This window comes from Echeneis naucrates, chromosome 8 (assembly GCF_900963305.1).
Source record: "Echeneis naucrates chromosome 8, fEcheNa1.1, whole genome shotgun sequence".
NCBI classification, from domain to species: Eukaryota; Metazoa; Chordata; class Actinopteri; order Carangiformes; family Echeneidae; genus Echeneis; species Echeneis naucrates.
The window spans coordinates 14775202-14798899 of NC_042518.1; the positions used below are offsets into that span (position 1 = coordinate 14775202).

At 42.0% G+C, this 23698-nt stretch overlaps 1 protein-coding gene across 3 annotated transcripts in view; it reads right to left on the reverse strand.

Annotated features, from left to right (window-relative positions):
* Positions 1–23698, reverse strand: part of nfixb (nuclear factor I/Xb) — a 133966-nt gene that overhangs the window by 15525 nt on the left and 94743 nt on the right. Inside the window, exons 4-10 of one of the 3 annotated variants that reach the window (XM_029508305.1) lie at positions 15699–15764; positions 13271–13345; positions 12188–12308; positions 11825–11860; positions 10992–11122; positions 7964–8038; positions 2418–2546 (exon numbers count right to left, since the gene is read on the reverse strand). In XM_029508305.1, coding sequence (XP_029364165.1) covers positions 2418–2546; positions 7964–8038; positions 10992–11122; positions 11825–11860; positions 12188–12308; positions 13271–13345; positions 15699–15764 — 633 coding nt within the window. The remainder of the gene's footprint in view (positions 1–2417; positions 2547–7963; positions 8039–10991; positions 11123–11824; positions 11861–12187; positions 12309–13270; positions 13346–15698; positions 15765–23698) is intronic. The other 2 variants (XM_029508306.1, XM_029508307.1) reach the window with 2 other exon arrangements.

The window sequence follows — 23698 nt, forward strand, 5'->3', positions numbered from 1 at the left end:
TCTAACTATCTCAGGTTTTACTCATCACCTAACTACTCCATTCACTTTGCATTACTTTAGCTATTTAAACCGCTCATCCACTATCATTAGTTTTTATACCATTTGACCTTAATCAACTCAATCAGTTATTTCAACTGTTTATCAATTATTTGCACTTACAATTTCTACCATTTATATATTAGGTACATTTGTTTATTTATTTATAAATATATTTTATATTAGCTAATCTTGTCCACCAGGGGACTGCACAATTTCTTATTTGGGCATGAGCACCCTTGGTTGGGAATCACTGTGAGGGAAGACTTGCTGAATGTGGCTGGAAGGACAAATTCAGCAAAACCACCTCCTTGTACCACCAACACTGCGAGCAGCTTGAGCACGCCTCTTGAATCCACTTCTCCAAACCCTAAATCCCCATGGATCTTGTCTTCCACACAGAACAACAACAACGCTGATGATGTGGTAAGCACTTTCACGCCAGCGTGGGAGCAGCTCCAGCACGCGTGCTGTTACGGTTTGAGTGAAAAGAAACAAATCACAACTGTATAAATCAAAACTGCGGGCGACAATGAGGAGGGGGTACAGTGTGTGTATGTGTGTGTGCGTGTGTGCGTGTGTGCGCCCATCTTAATGTGAATATGCATATATGTGTTTGCATGTGCAGATTTGATTTGCTATAGCTACATCTCACAAGGCACAGGGTCTTGTCAACAACCACGAAGGAGGGTTTAATAACACGGCGGTCAACCTCATTGCTTCACATCTGCTCCGTGGCTTAAAAAGCCTTTGATGTAGCCTTGCTACAGAATTAAAGCACATGGATAATTATCTCCAGTGAACTCTTCCACTGGATGAATTCACACATGTGAGACTTTCCAAAAAGGGGGAGGACGTCTTGATCTGTGCAGTTGTGATAAAATGAGACGAGTAGTGATTTATTGTCGGAGCCCCTTTGGTTGTGTTTGGTATCTGTTGTTATTGTGAGCTGCCTGGTTTAGCATTCTGGAGGATCAGCTGGTTCACACAGCATCCCAGACTCAGACTAATTTATTTCCTCGTCAGTGGGAATACAGACGCACTCATACCACAAAAGGGTCAAATTAGAGTTCACACACTGTAAACAAGCTATTCAACTTTAATTTAGAAAAAAAGAAGTGGAAAATGAATAGAAACATTTAGCACAGTGAAGAGCAAAGCCCCACAGCTGAATCCTCCTGTTTGGGCGTCCTTTTAACCACGCACTGAAATGTGTACAGCATTCCTCTTTTGAAAAAACAATATTGCCAGTGACTAAATGAAACACAACCTAATTTACATTACAGGTCACTACAATCACCTTAAAACTTGAACACTGGCACTTATGACAGGGTCTCAAGGCCCATTTTAAGGGAGCACAGCACCAATTTTACAAATGAGGTTCAGTTTATCAGTCAACACAACATGAGGAGAAGATTGCTAGAATGCACCGTGTTTATGGAAAAAACAAAGAAACGTAATGATGACATAGTGATGTCATTTGGTTCGTCTTGGGCTCAACCTCTTTGACAGAAAATCTGTATGAATTCATGTCACAATGTTGTATGTCACTGTCACTGATTTACTTTTAATGTTTATAAGATGATATTTACAATATCATTTAACTTCTTTGATTGTTGTGCGCGTTTGAGGCCCAGACTACTTAATAGTTATGAACAATTCACATTGAATTCTTATTGATGAATCTATTTATTTAGCTACATGTAAAATTATTAGGTCAACACTCCTCATTTTAAAACCAGATTTAATGATTAAAAAAATAAAATAAAATCAATAACTTGCTGATGGGTGTGTCTACAGACCTTCTTCATGACTTTTCCCTGAGACAAGTGCCTTGCAATATGTCAGGAGATGCCAGGTGACAATGAGTTCATGTCACTTGAAGACAGTCATAACATTTTAAAATGGTTATTTCCACCATAAGGAACAAAAGCCAAAGTTAGAGAAGCCTCCCATCCACCTGACCAGTGAACAATTGGAGATGTGACAGAACAGACGGCAACAACCACCTGATCTGTTGCTCCGCTGTAAGCAGAAAATGTACGACCAGCATTCCACCACCAGACAGGCCCCAAAAAGTCACACACCACACCCAGACTCCCTTAAGGCTCCATCACCAGCTTGTCCCCCACCCTACAGAGTCAGAGCAGCAGAGGAGGAGGCAGAGGTCAGGCACTACTAGCCACCTGCCAGTTCTTTCATTCCCGGCACTCTCATCTCCCGACGACAACGCTCCCACTTCTGAACCACGGTGTTGGGTTGTGGGGGGTGGGGCCTTGAACAAGTGGGGGGGTTTGGGTAGGAGGAGATGGTGAGGAGGGGGAGGGGAAAGGGTGGGGGCGATCAGGGGGGAGGAGGGTCGGGAGCTGGGTTGGTCTCACCTGGTCTCACTCCCGCCAGCATTGGCAGTGGGTGGTGGGTGAACGCCATGCGGGGGGACCTCGTCTGGGAGGACAGGGCGCTGAAATCGAATTTCCCCGGCTTCTTAAGAGAACCAGGCGATGACAGTCCTGGCAAAAAGGGGATCAACAAAATGGCAGAACAGAGACGAGGTTTTAATCAAACATGGCTGCTTTTCTTACCTTGACTCTACTCAAAAAAAAAAAAAAAAAAAAAAACTTATCAGACCTTTAATTTGATTACAGGAATCGAATGATTATGATCGACTGAAATCAATGGATTGATCGACTGATTCATTCATTGATTTGGTTGATTGGCTTAACATACAGATGGGTCCTCACAACCTGTCTGTCCAGTACACGCTGTACAGCCAGCTGGCTGTACCGTGTCTGTCACTTTAGGGGGTGGGAAGGGAGGGGGTTGTTGAGGACAGGGTCCGGTGAGAGGCCATGTTTTGAAGCAGCAGCGGGTCAGAGTGAAGGGAAGTGACGGGAGAAAAAGGGGGAGGGGGCGGGAGGCTAGTGTCAGGAGAGAGGAGAGCTGGGGAATTGTGATGGCAGTCCAACAGTAATGTCCTATTAACTGCCTATACTCACAGGACAAACCATTGAAATCAATGCACAGATGTCTCCTTTCTGACTAATGCCAGAACCACAATGATATCAGAGTCCAATGTAGCCACAGAGAGCTACGAGAACACAGTCTCCAATCAGGCCAACCAATCTACTCACTGCACTTGCCAGGGTTGCCTCTGCAGAGTGAATGGGACCTGGGTGTCCTTATATATGGGGCAGACTGATGGTTTTGTGTGTGTGTGTGGTTTTTTTTTTTTTAACCGAAAGCCAGAACGGGTTATGCAGCCACATATAACTGCAGCAGAGCATGCCAAAGCATACATCAATAGATCCTCTGATGTAGTGCCCTTCTGCATAGCTGACTGTCAGGTATTTTATGTTTCTGCCTTAAGGCATACAGTATTTCATCAAGAAGTGTTCGCACTCGCACACACATATACAAGCTGTTCAGGCTGGGTGGCGAGCATCCGGCAGATTGCCAGCGAAGGCTGGCAGGGAGAGAAGAAAGATGGAAGGAGTTAAGCAGGAGAGGAGCAGTGACAGCATGGCTGACACACACAGACAAACATATTAAAGTGTCCCCCTCTGTCTATAAATGCCGGCTGAGGCTGGAGCACTGCATGAAATATCCCTCAGTTTGGTAAAAACGGGCACACTAACTACAGACTCGGCTGACCAGCGGACCAGAAACATGGCCAAAAGTGTGAGAGCTCCAGATAAAAGAGGTTCTCTTCTGTGATCAAGGCCTCGTGGTGGGCACTGAGAGAATTTATTTTGATGTATGGTAATCCAAAGGCACAATTTTTGACTTTCAGGGTTAGAAGAGCAGCGCCAAATGGTATATTTGACCTCTGCTGGGAACCGCAATGTTGAATATGCGCTGAAATAAAACTCTGGAAGGAACAATCCATAAAACAGGGAATAATGAGGAAGCAGAAGTACAGAGAGGTACATCAGCGTGCACACGCAGACCTCATTAATTCTCTCTGGAATATACTGAGCTCATGTTTTGTCTGCTTCAGATTTGGTTGAAAGAATACAGTGATAAACAACCTTGGCGAGCAAAAGGTCCTATAAACGACTAAACGGCACAATATTCACACATATAAAACAAACACACTCAAATAAAGACGTGGGTAATTTCAACATGGCCCAGAGAGATGTGGAAATAGATTTTATGAGCTGAGCATACAAAGTCTAACAGAGCAGATTTCTGAAAAGCTTTCTTTTTAATGCTACACTGGGAAATGTTTTATCACTTTTTACCCACAATGCTTATAGGCAGCATGGGCACAGCTGTGCTTGTGTGGGCACCGACAAGTACAGAAAAAAGGTGGATGCTTGTGTGTTATGTTCATTTAGGCACATCATGCGATATGTGGGAGGAGCTGACACAGTGCACAGAATTAGATCAATGAAAAAACTATTAACATTTTATAGAAAGGTTATTTTGTACTACACACTACACAAACAGACCAACAAGCAAACAAGGGAGCTGGTCGGTAATAGTGACGTCATTTTTGTTGTTTTCCTGTGATTTCATGTGTTTTAATGAGGACCATTACAGGCTACAGCATGTGATACACTATAGTTTGAGAAATTATGCAATAAAAAGAGAGGAGGAAAAAGAAAGGGGGGTTATATGCAGGTTTTTGGTGTTTTATTTGGTTAATTTCTGGCTGAAATGTCAATGATGGAGCAGGGCAGATTACTCCACAGATAACCAAAAAAGGTGAGCTGAGAAAAAAAAAAAAAAAATCGTTCATAAATAGTTAAAGGAACATTTTTTGATTTATTTTTATTTTTGTGTAAGACCATTTGCTCGAGTCAGCAGAACATTAGCAGCACAGGCTTGTTATCCATCTGGCACTGATATTTTACTTCCGACAGCGTGTTTGAAATGTAAAATATTACAAGCAGCTTAATTCACTCTACCTGTATATCACTGCTGATCTGAGAAAAGCGTGTTTCACCAATATAACAAACATTACATGACCTGGGAAGATCAGTCCTGCCCTGTATTTCTTTTTTAGATTTTGAAAAGGTTAATTTGAGGAGTTTGAGGAAAAGTAAAAGTGAACAAGTATTCTCAGGAAAAGGTAGTACTCTATCACAAATAAAGTGCTAGTGATGTTCATTTTCAGGTTATATTACTATATACTATCAATATTATGCTATTGTTGTGACATATTAACGTGCAACCAGCATTTAAACATGACTTTGAGGAATACTAAGCCAACGAAATCAGTTGTGATTTATTGACAAACCAAAAGTGGGGAGAAGACAGGGACAAGCAAATGACGCTATCTGGTTGTATTGCGGGAAAGGTAAGAGCCATTATTTCTAATGATGCTTTGATTTTTTAAAGCTCTCTTTTGCAAGGTCTCCATCGTCAGGGCAAATACTGTAGTATTATATCCGCTTTTGTATGTGTAGTTGTCAGAAAATTGCAATATGGCTCTGGAATCAGATGAAAAAGTAACGTCACATTAAAGTGAGGTTAACTGTGACTAAACAAAAATGTATTATTTTGTTTATCCAATACGACTTCAGGCACAGTCTATTAAACATAGCCATGGATGCTCTATGGCCTTAAATGAGGAGTTAAGTGAGTCTCAGTAAAATGAATAATTTCAACTTGCATTTGGATTCTTTGCTCATACTGTTAAAAACAGACACACTGAACCCCAGCATGTTGTGGATTCAATGCATCCCCATGATAAAGCTTGTTTTGGCTCCAGCTCCTCTGTGGTACATATAGAGATGACTGTGTGCCACCATGTCCCAAGTTCAATTATAACCAGCTTATTATGCATAAACAGCCTTAAATTATACATATTGTTTTTAGTCTCTGTGATATTCCCTAATTAGCTGGTATCTTGCTGAAATATCTGCTGCTATGTGGCTTCTCAGTGAGGAGCAGCAAATGAGCCCCAGATGCCCACTGAAAGCTTTGTCTGATAAAGCTAACAGAAGTTACTCTGATCTCTCCCTTATTCTGTGTGTGTGTGAGTGTGAGTGTGAGTGTGAGTGTGTGTGTGTGTGTGTGTGTGTGTGTGTGTGTGTGTGTGTGTGTGTGTGTGTGTGTGTGTGTTTCCATGTGCGCATGTGTGGGTGAATCTACACACACAAATACACGTAGAGAGTTGTTTGTTCTACATTATTTCTGTGCCCTGCTCCTGGCACACTGTATGAGCAGACTGGCAGCCAATTGCTCCCATGACCCTCTAGTCTTGCCACGCTAACAAGCTGGCGACCACACAAACCCCCTGACTGTCACAGAACTGGTCCACTAGCATGTGCACAAGCATACACAATGAAGAGAGGAAGACAAAAAATGTCAAAAAAAAAAAAAAAAAAAAAGGCTCACACACTCGTCATTCAGGTAGGCAAGAAATAATGTGCATTAGCAGAGTTATGTCCCTCATTAACTGACTACCTCACACATCATTAGCACTCGTAAACACTACAATAATGTGCTTCAGCAAAGCAAGGACACGTTAACAACAATGCCACCATACACACATCACAGTTTCATGCCCAGATAATTAGCTGGAGTTCTTTGTCAATATAACAAATACTTAGGAAACTCCCCGTCCTTATTGAAAAGTCGACAGCGGGTTTTCCCACCACCGAGCAGCAGGAGCAAGCAGGCAGAGGGAGAGAGCGGAGCAGAGCAGAGCCGCAGACAGCAGACTTAATGATGAATTACATGATCACCTGCTATGCCTCAGAGCTTTTCATTCAGGTAGAGGATCACCTCCAGAGCAGGCAGAGGCGGAGGCCCTCCCCATCCCTCCTTCCCTCCTCTCGTCCTCCACCCCTCCTCAGCTCTCCTCATCTCTCACTCCCAACACCACCACCACCATCACCAGAACAGATGTCTGCTGTAACCCAGTAGCTCCCTTCGCTGTAGACACATGGAGGCGCCATCTGGACCGGAACGCCGCTCCACTCCAGATTGGGGAAAGAGTGTGTGCATGTTTATGTGTATGTGTGTGAATGTAAATGAGAGAAGGCGTGTGCATAAATTTAGCCCTATGTGTGTGCGTGTGTGTGTATGCCCGCATGTCATTTGTAAATGTGCGTGTTAGTGAGTAAGCATGTCTCGGAGACAGAAGGTGCCTCGTGCGTTGATGACACACCTGAGTGCCTTTAGTTGTGTTTGTTTGGGTCTTATGTTGTTTTTTCTGCACTGTCTTCCAGTGATGGTTGAATCGGGCCTACGGCAGGTGGGACACCACTCAACAGCTCTGTCTGAAACACCCGGCTGAGTGAAATGGCTAACACTGCTACTCAACCAAACACATTCACTGCCCCCCTTATCTGTGTCTTTTATCACTTGCATTCTCTCTCAGGGCCTGACAACAAAATTACAGCACTTAGCTGTATGTACTTAGCTGAATGTTGTTTACAAATTCACACCGCCTGGGAGACTCACAACAATGTGGTTTTTAGACATGATAATACACATAATTACACATTTAAAACATAGCTAGGCAGTGTACATCAGTATCAGAGTATAGAGGATGTTTTGCATACACTAGAGATGGCTTTATCCTCCTAGATGTCTGGTTTCTTTCACAGATTTAGAACAACATCTTTGAGGCAGACAGGCGGTGTATGCTATGGAGCTACTGGGCTACCAAAAGGCTTCAGTAAACCCACAATGGACAACAGCAGACATCTGGTAGAAACACAACCCCACCCAGCGGCAGCATAGCCAGAGAACAAGACACAAGAGAGGAGAGGAGAGGAGAGAAAAGAAGAGGAAAGAAGAGGAAAGAAGAGAAGATATATGGAAAATGCAGTACAGCTCAGAGAGCTCACAGGAAGTGCAAACAGACTTGAATAAAAGGACAGAGAGAAATGTACATAAGTTGAGGGTGGTGTGAGCGGAAGTAGAGCATGTATACATGTATACACAGTATAATGTTTAATGTTGTTCTAACCATGGTAAGGAAACTGCACTCCATCGCTCTCATGCTTAATCTTCCTCTCCTGCACACTGGCCAAATGGTGCTGCACTGAAAGGCCAAACAAGGGGAGAAGGGAAGAGTTAACAATGGAAGAGGGGAAGAGAGAAAAAGACAAAGACAGAGAGAGATGGAAAGAATGAGAGAGAGAACGAGGGGTGGTTAGATAATGGGCAGTAGGGGATTTTAATGTTAGAGAGTGCAGCAAGTATCTAATAAATAGTTACATCATTATTACTGGCAGTATTAAAATGGCAGCATGTGAGTGGGAGTGACGGTTATAAATTAGTAATTTAACAGATCCCCAAAGTCAAGTACAACACTCGAGAGGCATATATGAAATCTATTGTAAACACATTTATCGTGATACCCATCATGGTGGTTAAAAGTGCTGTGAGACGAAAGGGTGAATGGTTCTGATTTCAGAAGTGAACGGGTGGTTATGCTGATCCTGCTCGGCTACATTATTTAGGACAACAATACACACAGAGGGTCAAACTTTGGCGATCCCTAATTCATATTATTTTAGAAAATATGCTCCTAATTGCTTTCTTGCGAAGAGTTAGATGAGGAGATTGAAACCACTCATGTCAGCAAATATACAGCTCGTGCCAGACGTTGATTAGTTAATCAGCGTCTGGCTCAAGCTTAATTTAGCAACAGCTAGCAGCTAGCAAGCTTTACGTCATCACACAGTGAATACACCCCTAGAGCTCACTAACTTACAAAAAAACTAACAAAAAAAACAAAACAAACAAACAAAACAAACAAACAAAAAAACAACAACAACAAAAAACCGACCAACCAACAAACAAACAAAAAAACAACCAAAGAATGAAAACTTCAAACATCTGTTTTAAACCTGGAGAAGTCTAGTCACAAATCAACACTTCATAGCTTGTTTGATTTATCCGTACAAAGACTTCGGCTTTCGGTGGAGCATAAAATTGATATATAGTTTTAAGCTTTGGCCATAGCTGACCTAACTGTGTGCTAGCTGTAGCTTCTTTTTAACAGTAAAGAAATTAGTGGTTTTCATTTTCTCATGTCACGCAAGAAAGCGAGCGAGTTCCTTTCCTACAATTTTCCTAAATATTGTAGGGAACATATATTATTACACTACCTCGCCATGTTTTTTTTTTTCTTAAAGGCCTTACTTAGAGAATTAGTGAAAATCTTATCAACAAAACAAAACACAGAGGGGGGCAGACGTTTAAGTGCAAACAAAAATCTGTGTTGCTTTAGAGAGTTTTCTGTCTAATGTTTTACATATGTGGCTATGACATTCTCCGATGTCTCTCTTTCTCTTTTACACACACACGCACACACACACCTGGACACAAACTAAGTGAATGGCAGTGCTAATGCCATTAGAACTAACTGAACAAACTACATCCATTTCTGCCCCTCTCCTCACTGCCAACTCGACAACAAACATTGGGACAAATAGCTCAGTGTACTGAGTTTTATTAATGGGTCAGTTCATCGAGAACAGAAACAGCACATTTTCCCACTTAGACCAAGCAATCATGCCGATAGTTCTGGTTTTATTTGCTGAGGTTTTGCGATATCATCATTGAGAGTTCTGCCATGGGAGCAGAGATGTGGTGCTCATGTAAAAATTCATATGAAAAGTAATGTGTCATTTGAGAAACAATGTCTTGGCCACTCGGGGTAATCCACAGACCTCCCTTGCATTGAGTTTTTGATTTGAAAATGGTCCCCAATGAAAAATATTCTCAGAAATTTCGGCTTTGTTTTGTTTCTGGACAGAGAGTTTTTCAAATGTCCTGTTTCACCACAAATGATATTTCATTCACCTCCGCTGTATTTGGGCGGTGGTATGAGGTTTCAGCAGTGGAACTCTCAAAACCTTTGCAAATAAAACATATAAATTATCTGCATGGACAAACCACTTAGAGTAACTGGGAAAATAGATTTTTATGTATTTTGGGTAAACTGATCCTTTAAGTCCCTGCTGTGTGTGAAAAAATGATGCTATAAAGTGACGTGCCTCAACCTCAGGCAGGCCTGTTCTGCTTGGTGGGGGGATGGGGGGATCTTATTAGGCTGTAAGTGGAGTAGAGGTTGTGAATGGAAGAGGGTGAGAAAGAGAGAAGGGATGATAAGGGGTGGGGGTCATGTGATGAAAACAGGGGTCAGCACAGCACAGGAGCAAAGGGCTGTGTTGGTGGAAAGAGGAGATGGTGGAAAAAGGTGAGCTGGGGCTTCTGGTCCATTTCAAGTCAGAAATAATTTTTTTTTTTCCTAAAATCCCTGAAAATATTTTCTTCTCAAGCAGGTTGTTACTTCTGAGTAACAGGGTCATACTTGAAGACTGAACTGTTTTGGTTGAAACTTTAAACTGTAAAGTTTAATTCAGTGGCTTGATCCATTTTTACCTATGATACTGCCATTGTCTTACTACATACGCTTGTAAAATTTGAAATTATTCCAAAAATGTAAAACTGTGTCTATGTCTTTTTGAAAATGAATATGCGGCATTATCAACTCTGCTTATTTACTGAAAATACTAACTGATCGCTGAAAATACTGGATAAGGACTTTTCATTATTAGAGTTTCAATAATATTAACTCAGGATGTTTTTCTGAACTTGAACTGACATTAATAATTGTAGGAATACTTAAAAGATTCTGAGAAATCCACTTAAATGCTTGATGAGTTCATAACACACTAGTGTCATCGATCTTCTCATCAAAGCTCAACATGAAAGCAAATAAATATATTTCCTCGAATCTGAAACTATTCTTAATGTTAGAGAGAATAAAACATTTGCAGGGGCTTTACAGTTCAATGTAAAAGCGGTGTGAACCTTCAGAAACACTGAAACACTTGAGGAGCTGCTTCTGTTGAAGCCTTGAAGTATTTTTACTTAAAAATCTGTTTTCTTTTTGCATCTGACTTGATGTGGACCTTCACCCAGCTTCTGGAGAGCATCTGGAATGCGTGCAAAATCTGATGGGGAGGCTGTGGCAGCACTACCTGCATCCACATCATTAGGCCAACCACTGGACTGAGAGCTGCTGCCAGCCGCAGGGGAACGGCTTGAGTAGAAGACCTCGTCCACCGGACTCTCCATCTCACTGTCGTCAATGGACTTGCGCTTGTTGGAGCTAGGAGAAAAAAGAGAAGACAGGTTATTTAGCTCTTGACGAAGACATTTGAGGATGTCTTTTTCTATTTTATGCTTGATCCGATTGCTTTTTTCTCCCATTTTCTAGAACTTGCATATTAGCCTTGGTTTTGCAATAAAACTGACAAGCAGCACTAATGGTTATTTGAGGCTGTAATGAATGCACACATTGCATTCTGTGGGACATGTAAGGACAAATGTGAGTGCTTATTTCTCTTGGAGTCAGGCATGTGTCTGCATGAAACCAAGCGTAACAAAAATTTTAAATGTCAAGATTTCCCTTCAATGTTTTGTTTTCATATTAGGTTTTAGCCAAGGGGGACAAAGCAACACAACTGGAGACAGTAAGACAAACATCAAGCCAGAATTTATTCAATATGCTGTATCCATAGTGGCCCAAAGTAGTGTTGCACCAGTGAGCACAGAAAGTGTGCACGTTGATGCTGGAATGAATTCCTGTGTGTGTTTGCAGATTCTTATAGACTCATACATCTGTGACCAATAAAATCAAAAAGGAGGGAGGGGGTTTTGAATGTACAACGATCCAAAATGTTTAAATATGTGTGTGCGGTTGTGTGCATATCTTTGTGACAGCATGCGTGTGTGGCTTTTGTGCGAGTGTGATGCAGGGTTCTGTGTTACATTAGTATCAAGGGAGATATTCTGTAATGAGTGTAACTACCTCCGTGGGAGACTTGCATAAAGCTCCATTTCAGTCCTGCAGCGTAAGAGGAGGGGTGGGGGCAGAGGAAGGCGGGGGGGGGGGGGGGGGGGGGGGGAGACAAAAGACAAAAACACAGACAGTGTGACAGACAGATTGGTGGGAAAAGTGAGCGGAGTGAGATGGATTAGCAGTGAAGATGGAAAAAGGGGGAGAAAAACAAAGGAAAAGAAAGAACACTATCAAAAAGCAGAGTAAGTTAAGCATCAAGATGTCAGAGGTTAGTGAGTAAAGAAGTGAAGAATATTAGTGCAGAAAAGACACATTTTCAGCATGTGTGTTTTATGTGTACGTATGTATCTGTGCACGTGTGTGCGCATGTACCTGGTGGAAGGGGTGGAGGTGATGGAGCGCCGTCCCAGGGTCACCTGGTTGATGTTGTAGTATCCAGGGCTGTCCAGGTCGGCCAGGGAGAAGTTGGGGCCGGTCGCTGTAGCCACTGGAGCTGAGGAATGCACACATAACAGGAAGGGATATCAGAAAATTTGCATTGTTAGAGTGGTGCTATTCTATTATTTCTCATCGTTTGCTTTTGTTCAAGAAAAACACAAAACTAAAAACACATTTGTCCATCTGTCATTATAAGAGTAATGTTCCAAAAAAAAATAAAAAATTAAGGCCAGAGGCCTTATTCCAGTTTCAAGCTTTCAGTTTTACTCGAGAACTATCATCAGGGAGAGTTGGGTGTCCTGGTTTTTATTAACTGCTTTTTCTTGACTCCAGACAGCTCCTGATGTTGGTTTTAGACCAAAGCAAAAACAATTCCTCTGTCATTTTATGGAGTATCATTGCACTTAAACGTGTAAAACATCAGGGGATTTTCTCCTATCTCTAAACACTTACTGACACGTGGTCAGAAAATAGGCGGAAAAACATTTGGAAAAAAAAAAAGAATGAAAGAAAAGAAAAGAGAAGGGAAAAAGCTCCAATAATGTCCTAAAACAGCTGATTTTAGCAAACATTCCTCAAACTGGAATAAATTGTATATAAACTGCAGATTAAACTGGTGATTGTTCTGAGCAGCAGGAAAGTTGACTTGGGATTGGGTGAAAATAAACTACAGTGTTATTGTTCACTGTAACAAAGGGACAGTTAAAGGAATGAAAGTGAAACAGTGACGGAATATGCTACAGCTACACCTGGATACACAGACAACAAATGTTACCAGGATCAAGTTATTGTTCTTGATAGTAAGAAGAACAGAAAAAAATAGCACTGGCCATATATATTTAAATTGGAATTTAATATTACTGATGTGGATTTTCCCAGAAATGATGGTGTATAAGGAGTGTTACTAATCCTCGTACTGAAGGCATTATAACATAGAGATAGTATGAAGTTCACTGGGAGTGACAGGGAGAGCGTGTTGTCTGGAGATTGACAGGCAAAATTACAGCTGTGACTCACTCTGTGACACACGGACCAGCTCGGCTACGTTCCACACCCCTGAAGTCACAAAGCAGTCCTGGAAACTCAAGTGGCCTGGGTAAAGAGAGGGAGACAGAAAAGTGTGTGAAACCGGCCTGTTTGTACCGAACACACGTGAAATTACAGACATACGTGTACACATACCACAGACACAAGCACGCATGCAAGAGGGGCTGAAGTACATATGTATGGCAAAGCCTAACACACTGCCGGTGTCATTCAGTGGAACCATGTGTTTTTTATAAGAGGCAACAGGCCTTTGGTTTGACCGTGTTCATTTTGTTCACAACATACAAAACCTGGTTCCCCAAGAGAGTATAATCAGCACATATTATATAAAGCATAGTCCACTGTGTATAATGAGCCTTATGAGTATATCATGCACACGAACATATGTAGAAGTGAGACGATGCATGATAACTGCTGTAGTAGTGTATCCTTATAAGCACCTTCTTTTCAGTCTATTGATTCAGTGACCTCACCCTTAAAAGGAAAGATCTGTTCTACTACAATGTGGGTGTTCGCTTCACATCTTTGGTGACAGATCAGGATTACACTCAGTGACTAGAAACAACTTCACATACTGTCCTTCACGCTCCAGCACTGGATGTTCTGGATTGTCATATATCTGATTTTTATGCCAGGTGCAATACTAATAAGTACATTAAAGAGACTTGCCTGTGTTTTTGCTCTTTACAAGGCAGCTATACTGCACGATTATGACAGTGATGAAAGCCAGATGGCAGTAAGTGTTTTTCTATTGTAAATAAAGTGATTTCATTGAGTGTGACCCTCCTCTGTCACAGTAAGGACAACGCACCAATCCCTCTTAGCACAGTGGAAACTCCACCTCTAAGATTTCACATCTGTGGACACCAGCTCTATCTGTTATGATTATATGGGACAAGAAACACAAGGCAATAAAGTCGCAGAGAAGCTAATAATTCAGACAGATGAGTGAAAACCACTTGACTGGAGTTAAGGTACCTCAAATAGCTAAATGTTGGACCGGCAAAAACTGTGATGGGTGTTTGTATTAGGAGATCTGTGAACTTTTTTAACCTTCGCTTTAGCGTGCAAAGATGTCGTTCTAAAATGGGTAAGACCCATGTGGTCATCTGACTGCTCATGTTCCTGACTATGTTTAGGTACATCACCAGGGAGATAAAATCATAGCAATTAACTTGGTGAGCACAACATCATTATTGGATATAGTCATGATGGACAAACCTAGAGTATGAAAAAACATGTGAGTTATATTAAATCAAAGTCACCCGTTACACATCCAGGTTTAACCATCAGCTATTGACTCGAACATGTTTCTATATTCTAACAGAATTTTAACTCTAAACCTGAACTCTGTGTCCTTGTACCCAGCGTTTCCAATACTCAACTCTGAAGGCCCACAGCAGTAGGTTTAAACTGCCCGGGTAGATTAGGACACCTCCAGGTCGACAAGAATCTAGAGTCAAGTCTTCTTTAATACAAGATGACTTTTGTGTTTTAAATTATTATCCCATTTAGAAGCTAGCAGATCGTAAAGGAGGTTATGCATTGGGGCGTGTCACCGTGCTACAGACAGGCCATTCTACACAGGTCAGGCAGCAGCCTGACTGTTTTCCACGAAAGAAAGCTCTGAGTTCATCCCCACACCAAAGAAGAACAGATTATGTTTGCAACAGGCTAAACATAGCAGAGCAGCTAAGTAGTTTAGTTAGGAGTAGGTTGAGACCCAAAACGGAGCTCATATTACTCTGTATCTGCTGAAGGTGCAACCTGGCAATGTTGTTATCCACAACAAATTATAGGTAGTTGACACGGATTTGGAATTTGTTGTTGAGTGTGAGTGGTGTGTATATTAGAGAGGCCCTAAACTCCAGAGCTGAGTGAATTTTAAAGATCCCCACCCTTCATCCCTCCTTCATTTCATCCATGTCTCCATCTGTCTGAAACGTCTTTCCTCCTTGTTCTCCTCAACCTTTCACTCATTTTTTTTCTTTCACTCCCTCTATTTTCCTCCTGTTCTCCTCCTCTCTCATTCACTCCATCCCTGTCCGGGGTTAACCGCAGCAGGGACAACGCATGAGGTCAGTGCTCAGCTCGGCAGCGGCCATGTGGTTCCCATCTTCCAATAACGTCAGTGTGATTTATGAGTGGCCCGCCACAATCCCAGCACAACCCCCACGCTACAGTACCATCAGCTTTCCTTACCATAATAAACTTAGACCCAACTCTGCTGGGACGCACTCACACACAGAGAGGCCTGTGTGCAGGGGTAGCATGTATATACTGTATGGGCACGTGTGACTGTCTGTAGAGATGTGAATGCATGCACACATAGGTATGTCAACCATATTTGTGCACGCATGTCTCTGTGTGCACAAAATTAACAGAGATGTAAACTTACCATTTGGTGGGGGCTTGACGTCTGTGTCTCCTTGCTGGTTTGAGTTGTCTGATTGTCCTGATTGTTCTGGAAGATAGAAAGAAAAAAAAAAGGAAAAGGGGGATGGTTAGTCAGGTGGACAGATGTCTGGACACTGCTCAAGGTGAGGGGGCAGGTTAGCGTCAGAAGAATTGGATGGGAAGTGGCGCCTTCTTTCATTCTTTCCACTGAAGAGAGACAGACATGGGCCTGAGATTAAAGATTCGTGCATATTTCTGCTCAGGTTGAACTTCAGTTGAAAGCCATAAAATGGCAAATCACAACGTTAATATCCTTATTCTGGAGTCATGGTGGGAAAATTGCTTTTCCAACTTTCATTCAGTCTAGAGGTTTTTTTTTTGTTTTTTTTTTTTGCCTTCAAACCTTCTTTTCCCCTTCTCTACGCATTCCAACTCAATCTAAAGTAGATACACTGCTTTAGGAAAAGCCATTGGCAGTGCAGATGTCCGAAGAAACCTCAGCCTCCCTTCAGCTGACTTGTAAATCACAGGGCAATTCTGCAATGTACATTTTAGCATTGTAAGCATTGTTTGGATTGTCGCTTGTGCGTGCGTTCACTTTGGCAAACCATTCTCTCGCTTTAACATTCTGTCATGGACTCCCATCCCGTAAACACATACAGACTATTTCAGTGAGGGCATTAGGAAGTGTTAAAGGTCCCACAGTACTTCAGCTTCTCCAGTAGTGACTTGTAAGTTGAAGTCAACTAGTACGAGGTACTTTTTTAGGGTTCTAGCAATTGTCTGGATTGAACCTCCTGTGTGTGATTACCTGGACATCTATAGGAGCAGAGCTCGTTTTGTTTGGCCCGCCGGCTGCCATTCTTCTTCAGATATGTAATGCAGCCCTGTACAGTTTTATGATTGTATCATATTTACCACTCAGGCCAATTACCCCACAGCACTGAAGTTTTAAGGCCATCCTGGGCCAACTGTCCCTAGACAGAATGTGGCCCACATGCATCAAGCACCAGCCCCCAACCCCCAATCTCAACATCCTCCCAAATCAGCATCCCGATCTTGGGTGGCATTGGTGTGCTATGTGCCAGCAAACTGCTGCACTATTCACCCTGACTGTTCGCTGCCAAAGCCAAGGAAACAAAAAGAGACAAACAAAATCACCTCATCACTCTGGATCAGATAGAAGGAGGGAAAACACAGCGATAGAGTTTCTTATTTTTTTCTTCAAACAACACTCGTCTTTCATTCTGCAGGAGTGAGAGTCCATCTTCACGTCTTTCTCCCTCACTTCCTCTAGCACTCGTTCTGTCTCTGCTTCTCTTTCTCTCTTGTGCTGTTGCTCTGTGGAATCCTGGCAGCCATCTTAGCGCTTGGCAGCCATCTTAGCTTTGGCGGTACCCAAGCATTCCTGCTAGCTGACGGCACACCCACACACACACACACACACACACACACACACACACGCATGCACGCACACATGCTTGCAAGTATACTCTCTCTCACACAGACCCAAAGGTTTTAAAGATAAAAGAGACCTACAGAGGATATGCAATGCTAATGGAGTGAAGATAAAACCACTTGGGGTGTTTGTCTGCAGTGTCCTGTGTGCGTTGTGTTGCCCTCAGAGTGCATTATAGACTGTATGAGTTGGGTATAATTGAGAGAAGATCTCAGATGTCAGACTCACTCATTAAGTAAAAGGGAAGAAAATGAAAAAATAAGAAAGGGGTTTGAGGGCACTGAGGTGATGTTGTGAGATGAACTGGGAGCAGAAGAAAGCTGGAGGCTCCCTTACCATCCTCACGCTAACCCAAACAAACTGACCATGCAATTCGCTTCAAGCACAAACCGATCAAAACTGCTTAAACCTGTATGCCTTCTCTAACATGTGAGTTACAAAGCCAAAAAAAATATCCATGGCCTAGTTGTCATGACAACAGGGATGGCACACCACAGTTAAAGTCCCTAATGATGAGTGGTTGTTGAAGCCTGTGTGTGCATATGTGACGCTGTTTGGCCTAGCAATTAGTTCGAATGAAGATAATAATATAGCCTACTGGCACGGGCTCAATGTGTTGTTTTGTTTAAGTATTTCTTGGCACCACACGGAGCAGCGGGCGCTGTGCTACACTATAATGAGGTTGACTTTTTACTATATCAGTCTTTCTGCATTTTAAGGTGTTAAATCCATTCCAGTTACATTATTAACCACATTTTCAAAACTCGGCTTTTCATGAGTTCACTTTTCTTGGCAAAATAAAAGCAGGAACCGATCTCTAAAAGTTAATAGAGGTATTATGCTTGGCTCCTCTCTACCACACTGAGCTTTATTTCAGTGGGAATAATAAACAGTGGACATGATCATATACTAAATGTGATGTGCCATGACAAAGCCCAAGACAGTTGTTTTGAAAGAGAGTGATTCCAGTCAGTGAAATGGATGACCATTTGGATCATTGCATGCTGCCATGCATTAGCTTTTGGACCCTTAAAATGAAGCAATGTCTTAACTGCAACTCTTCTTGAGTGAATTTATTGTTTCATTTGAAGGGTTTTAAAGCCCTGTAGAGGTGAATGTAAATGATCCCTTAAACACCATCTGTATTTCATTAAGATCCCTGCAACATGAAGACAGACTGCTGAACGTGTGGTGCCACGTAAAGATTCATGATTTATTTCTAATAATGGTCAGGTTTGATTTAAAATAAGCTTAAACCTGAAACAAGCATTCTTTGCGCCACTTGGGGCGGCAGCATCACAGTTTTTTTTAGCTCCATCTTGCCCATAAGGAAAATATATTTGTCTGATATATATATTCGCTATGTCCACCAAAGCAATGAGCAGACAGATGCTAAAACGTTACCTATGGAGTCCAACTCTGCTTACTGTGATTTAAATATCAAATAAAAATATTAATTACAGTGTTTTTGATGTGCACTTTCCATTTTTGGTTTGTTGTGATATTTATTTTCTCACATTAACAAAAAGTAGCAGTCACGCCTTTTCATTTCATGAATGTACCTGAAGTTAATCTTCAACATAGGTCAACAGCTCTGTGGATATTCAGACTGCTGCCACTGCAATACATTATTTCTATGCAGTCACTGCTGAAAAAAGCTGATCTGTGTGCTGATGTGGGGAACACATAGAAAAGCCAGTATGAGAAAGACGTTTGTTAGTCTGAACTACACAAGTGATTTGTTTCTTTGATGGGTTCCTGTGCATGCATCACGTTTTCAGATTCTTCACAATCCATGAACTTAAAAAAGTTTGATTTAAAATGAACTAGTAAATATGAAGATATTTCTCCTTTATGATCTTTTATAAACCTGTTATGAACTCAATATTACACCATTACTCATTCCTTCGAATATGTTATTTCATATTGTTATCTGATCATTGTAATGATGTTTAGTGTTTATTGACTACAGTGTCAGACTTCTTTAGATTAGTGCTCAATTGTGTTTGATTTACTTCTAAACAATCTATCACTTCTTAATCTTATTTTGGTATATTATAGGGCAGCATGGCAGTATAGTGGTTAGCGCTGTTGGCCGCAACAAGAAGGTTCCCGGCCTGGAGCCTTTCTGTGCAGAGTTTGCATGTTCTCCCCGTGCATGTGAGGGTTTCCTCCTACCGTCTGACATCAAGACATCATGCATGCATGCATCCATGTACAATATGTATGTTTGTGTTAATTAAATTATATTTATAAAGATGATTTAATGATATGAATTTTATGCTTAAGATGTTTTTGGGAGGAATTTGGAGGTCAGGAATTGCGGGAGAAAGAGTAGGGAATGACATGGGTTCCCTACACACAGTGCTTCCGGTGTCCCAGTTAAATATATCATTGACTATGTGCACATATGCGCACATATATGTCACAAAGTTATGAACATCAATGCAAATGCACTGTATACTGCACAGTGTGTGTCTATGTGTGTATGTGTTTGAGTGCCCACATGAAGTGCCTCTGCAGTGCCTGTACAGAGGTAATGTGTGTGTGTGTGTGTGTGTGTGTGTGTGTGTGTGTGTGGTGTGGGGGGATGCATCAAATGAGGGAAGATGCCCTCATTGTCAACAATATAGAGGCTGTGAATTATTATTATTATTATTGTTCTTGTCATTATCCTGCTGCTCCTGCTGATGCTCTGTGGACCACCAGCCGGGAGGAATCAGTGCCAGCAGGCCACTCATCCCCACAGAACCCTGTGTGTACGCCCACACCTATGACACACACACACAGGCCGCTGGGAATGGACCCACATTTATTGACGTGTTGGTTCAAATGCCTGCACGAGCACACGCCAAACATGGATACACATGCTTTCAAAGCACAAACATGCTCTTACACACACACAAACACACATGTTTAAACACAGATGAATCACCCTTATCTCCCGCGCACAGTCGCCCCAAGGCCCCCTGCACATGTCCCGCCTGAGATAATAGAGCGCAGGCACACACGCAGGCCATCAAATATACTATGCCATCGCTCTAATCACACACACACACACACACACACAAGGACATACACAGACAGAGTGAGTTCATTTGGTTGCTCGGTCAATATACAGTCAGCGCTGATAGACTCCTGCAGCGTGTACGCAGAAGTTAACACTGGTTATACATTAGTCACACTGCAGAAGCAGACAGAGGCTAATAATTCACACCCAGGCTAATATACACACACTCAAAGTCACACTTACTTAATCCCACTGCTCATCATACACGCAGGTGCAACAAAGACACACTGCACATAATCATTTAGAGACACTTGAATGTAAAATTACATACAGATGCAGGCTCACCTAGTAGACAGGCGGCCACTGCCAGTGCTAATGGACTCATTCACTGCGTGCATATTCATATGAGTGCACACTGTGCACTTTTTCCTAATTTACAGAACAGCTTAGAGTGTTTGTTTGTGCATCACAAGCACACATGAGCAAACAGTCTCTAATCTAATGTGCAGTAAGTGAATGTTTTTTTTTTTTTTTTTCGTCCAGGCTGATGATGGACTGCAAAATCAACACCACTGCAGATAAAACACAACAGCTTTGATTAAAGAGGAAAGTCAGTTATAAATCAGTTTTTATCATCTTCTTCAAAGAAATGCCAAGTTGAAAACAGGTGTTTCTGGTATTATGTTAAAATGCATTTAGTAATTTGCGTTCAGAGAAATATGTATCGGTCTACTCATCTGCTGGATAAACAAGAATTTTACCCGACAGTCACGTAATAGCAAGAATTGAAAGCCAGTAAAACACACACACCAGCTGTCCAGATGTAGCTAAAATGACTCAGATATTTTTGCGTAATTCTGCATCTGTGTGTGTATGTGATTGTGAGTGTGTGTGTGTCACAGGATGTGTAAGTGCTAATTACTGTGGGGAATTGTGCTTAGCCAACTGCTACTGTACAGTGAGGGTCTGCACTGTAAAGCAGCAGCAGCAGCAAAAATAAAAAAAAATTCATTTTATTACAGCTCTGATTATTATCTTATAATGTTACTTTGGTGTTTTTGGCTAATAGAATTAGACTGACTAGTGTAATTGCTGAGCTCTGGGGCCATGGGGCTATTTTAAAAAAGTCAGACAGGGTCATAGATATATGGCTCTGTGTTTTACTGACTTTATTTCTAAGAATAACAGATTGCACAACATATTGAAATGATAAAGACTGCATGATTTATAACTTTTATATTTTTTTGCAAATATGTTCATTTAACTGAATGTCAGCTAGATGAAAAGCATTTAAATCATTCTAAAGAGTTTAAGCACTGAAATAAAGCAAGTGATATATATGATATGAATATACTGATGCTGTTGGGATGACAATTCAATAAATTTGAACTTGAATAGTTACTATTAAACCAGTCATGAATTTATCATTGCCATAAATAAACTTAAAATCTTTGTTGCAAATAGCGGATAAGGTGTTTGAAAGACATGGTCATTTAAAAAGGTAGCAATAAAGTGGAAACACAAAGACACCAATATTAAGTTGCATTATGGCAAGTGTATGATTCAGGAGGTTGGCCAGGATATTGTAAGCATTTTTTAAAATCTGCCTGTTTCTGGTAAATGTTGAAATGTTAATGGTGCTATGTTTAAATCCAAGGGAAACAATGGTGAGGAAAGGGAAAAGCATCTGGGCTGCAGCTGCAATGTTAAGGTACAAAGAGGCAGCAGTTCCAGTGTAGCAGCTATCGAATGTGAGTATTTCAATTTAGCTGCAGCCTCCACCCCACGACCCTCGTGACTCCATCTCTCTGGCTTGCTCCGCCCTCCGTGTGCCGTGTCATTTAAGGATAGCTCTGCAGACACGGTTCAGTTCACAGTCAAATGATAGGGGCCTCTTCCTCCAACTGCTCCACGGCTCTGTAGACAAGTCTACCACTGTTCTCCCTTCTTCAACTCTGTCTTGCCTCTTCCTCACCCTTTCACTCGCTCATGCTGTGACCCCCCCCCCCCCCCCCCCCCCCCCCTCACTCCTCAGCTGCCCTGACTTCGGTCTCTGTGAGTAGTTGCATTTAGGCCTGTGGATTCATACCCTGTCATTCCTGGTGGACTATATGGACTACCCACAGCAGCTCAGTCTCAGGCTCTTAATGTGGGAATGCAGCTGTGGCGTTGTGTCTGTACATCTCTGTCCAGATGTGATGTGGGCAGCCCCTGATTGAATTGCAGGGCACACACATGCAAACAGACCAGCACATATAGCATAGCATAGCATGTATAAAGAGCTGCATGCATGCGGATGCAACGCAGGAGACTCACCGGCAAATTGAACTAGCAGACAGTTTATACATCCACAGGAGTGTGTTTCAGTTTAAGTGTATATGGCTCTGCCCCCCTCCACACACACTCACTCTCCACCCCCCCCACCCACCAGCCTCTGGATAAAGAAACCAAACAGCCTCCCCAATTGGGTTTCGCTTAAGAGGTTTATCAGTATGTTGCTAAACATTCTGACCTTTTTTTTAATCTTTAATGCGCTTAAAATGTTCCAAACCCTCCTAATCCCCACGGCTATCCCACACAGATGTTCACTCAGCTCTTTTATTGGACTTCATTTTATCCTTTTTTTTTCTTCTTCATCTCCTACTCCTCCACCACCTCCTTCATCCTCTCCACATCCTCCTTCTACGTCCCCCCTCCCTCCCTTTTCATTTGCAGATTCATTTTCTGGTATCTGAAAACTACTCATCACCCCTCTGATCAACCTCCCCCCCATCATCCCTGCGTTTCAATCTTGCACAAGCAAAGCTCATTCGGAGCCTGTTTTTTTTTTTTTTTTTTTAATCCAGTGGTTCTTATTGGATGTTTCTGCAGCTGTGGAGCATTGATGGCACAGTGTATCTGCCTTGTGACCCCGACTCACTGCGGCCACCTTTAGGCACAGAGAAATGACCAGAGCTACAGGAAGAGAAAGCTGCTTTCACCAAAGGTGGCCATGACTATTTCATGGGAATTTGTTTCATTAGATCGTGTACAGTGGAGTGTAACAGGATAATAACAGGGGATGTGATGAACAATGTGGTTATACAGTCTTCCTGCTGAGCAAATAGGACACGGGGAACAGCTGTTTCAGCTGCTACACACTGAGTCATTCACTTCAGCCACTGCCCTTTCATTTACTTATGTTCAAACATGAATTCACTTTTTTATGTCTTTTGAAGGAGGTTCCAGCTCTTGAAATTAAGATGTAATCTGAAAGTGGAACACTGAGAGAGTCACGGTTAGGTTTTCACAAGTGTGGGGATACCATAAGGTTCAGCATTAGACTTTACATCACACATCTTTAGTCAATATAAATGTATATGTATTTGAAGAGGGAGCTGTTCAATATTGAGTTTAATACCCTGCCTGACCAGGCCCCTTACCTGGCATCCTATTAACCACACCCAAGAATTTACATAACCCCACCCTGCGAAGCCCTTACCCTCCAAGCCACTGAGTATTGTGGCTTACAATACAATGATGGTGACGGTAA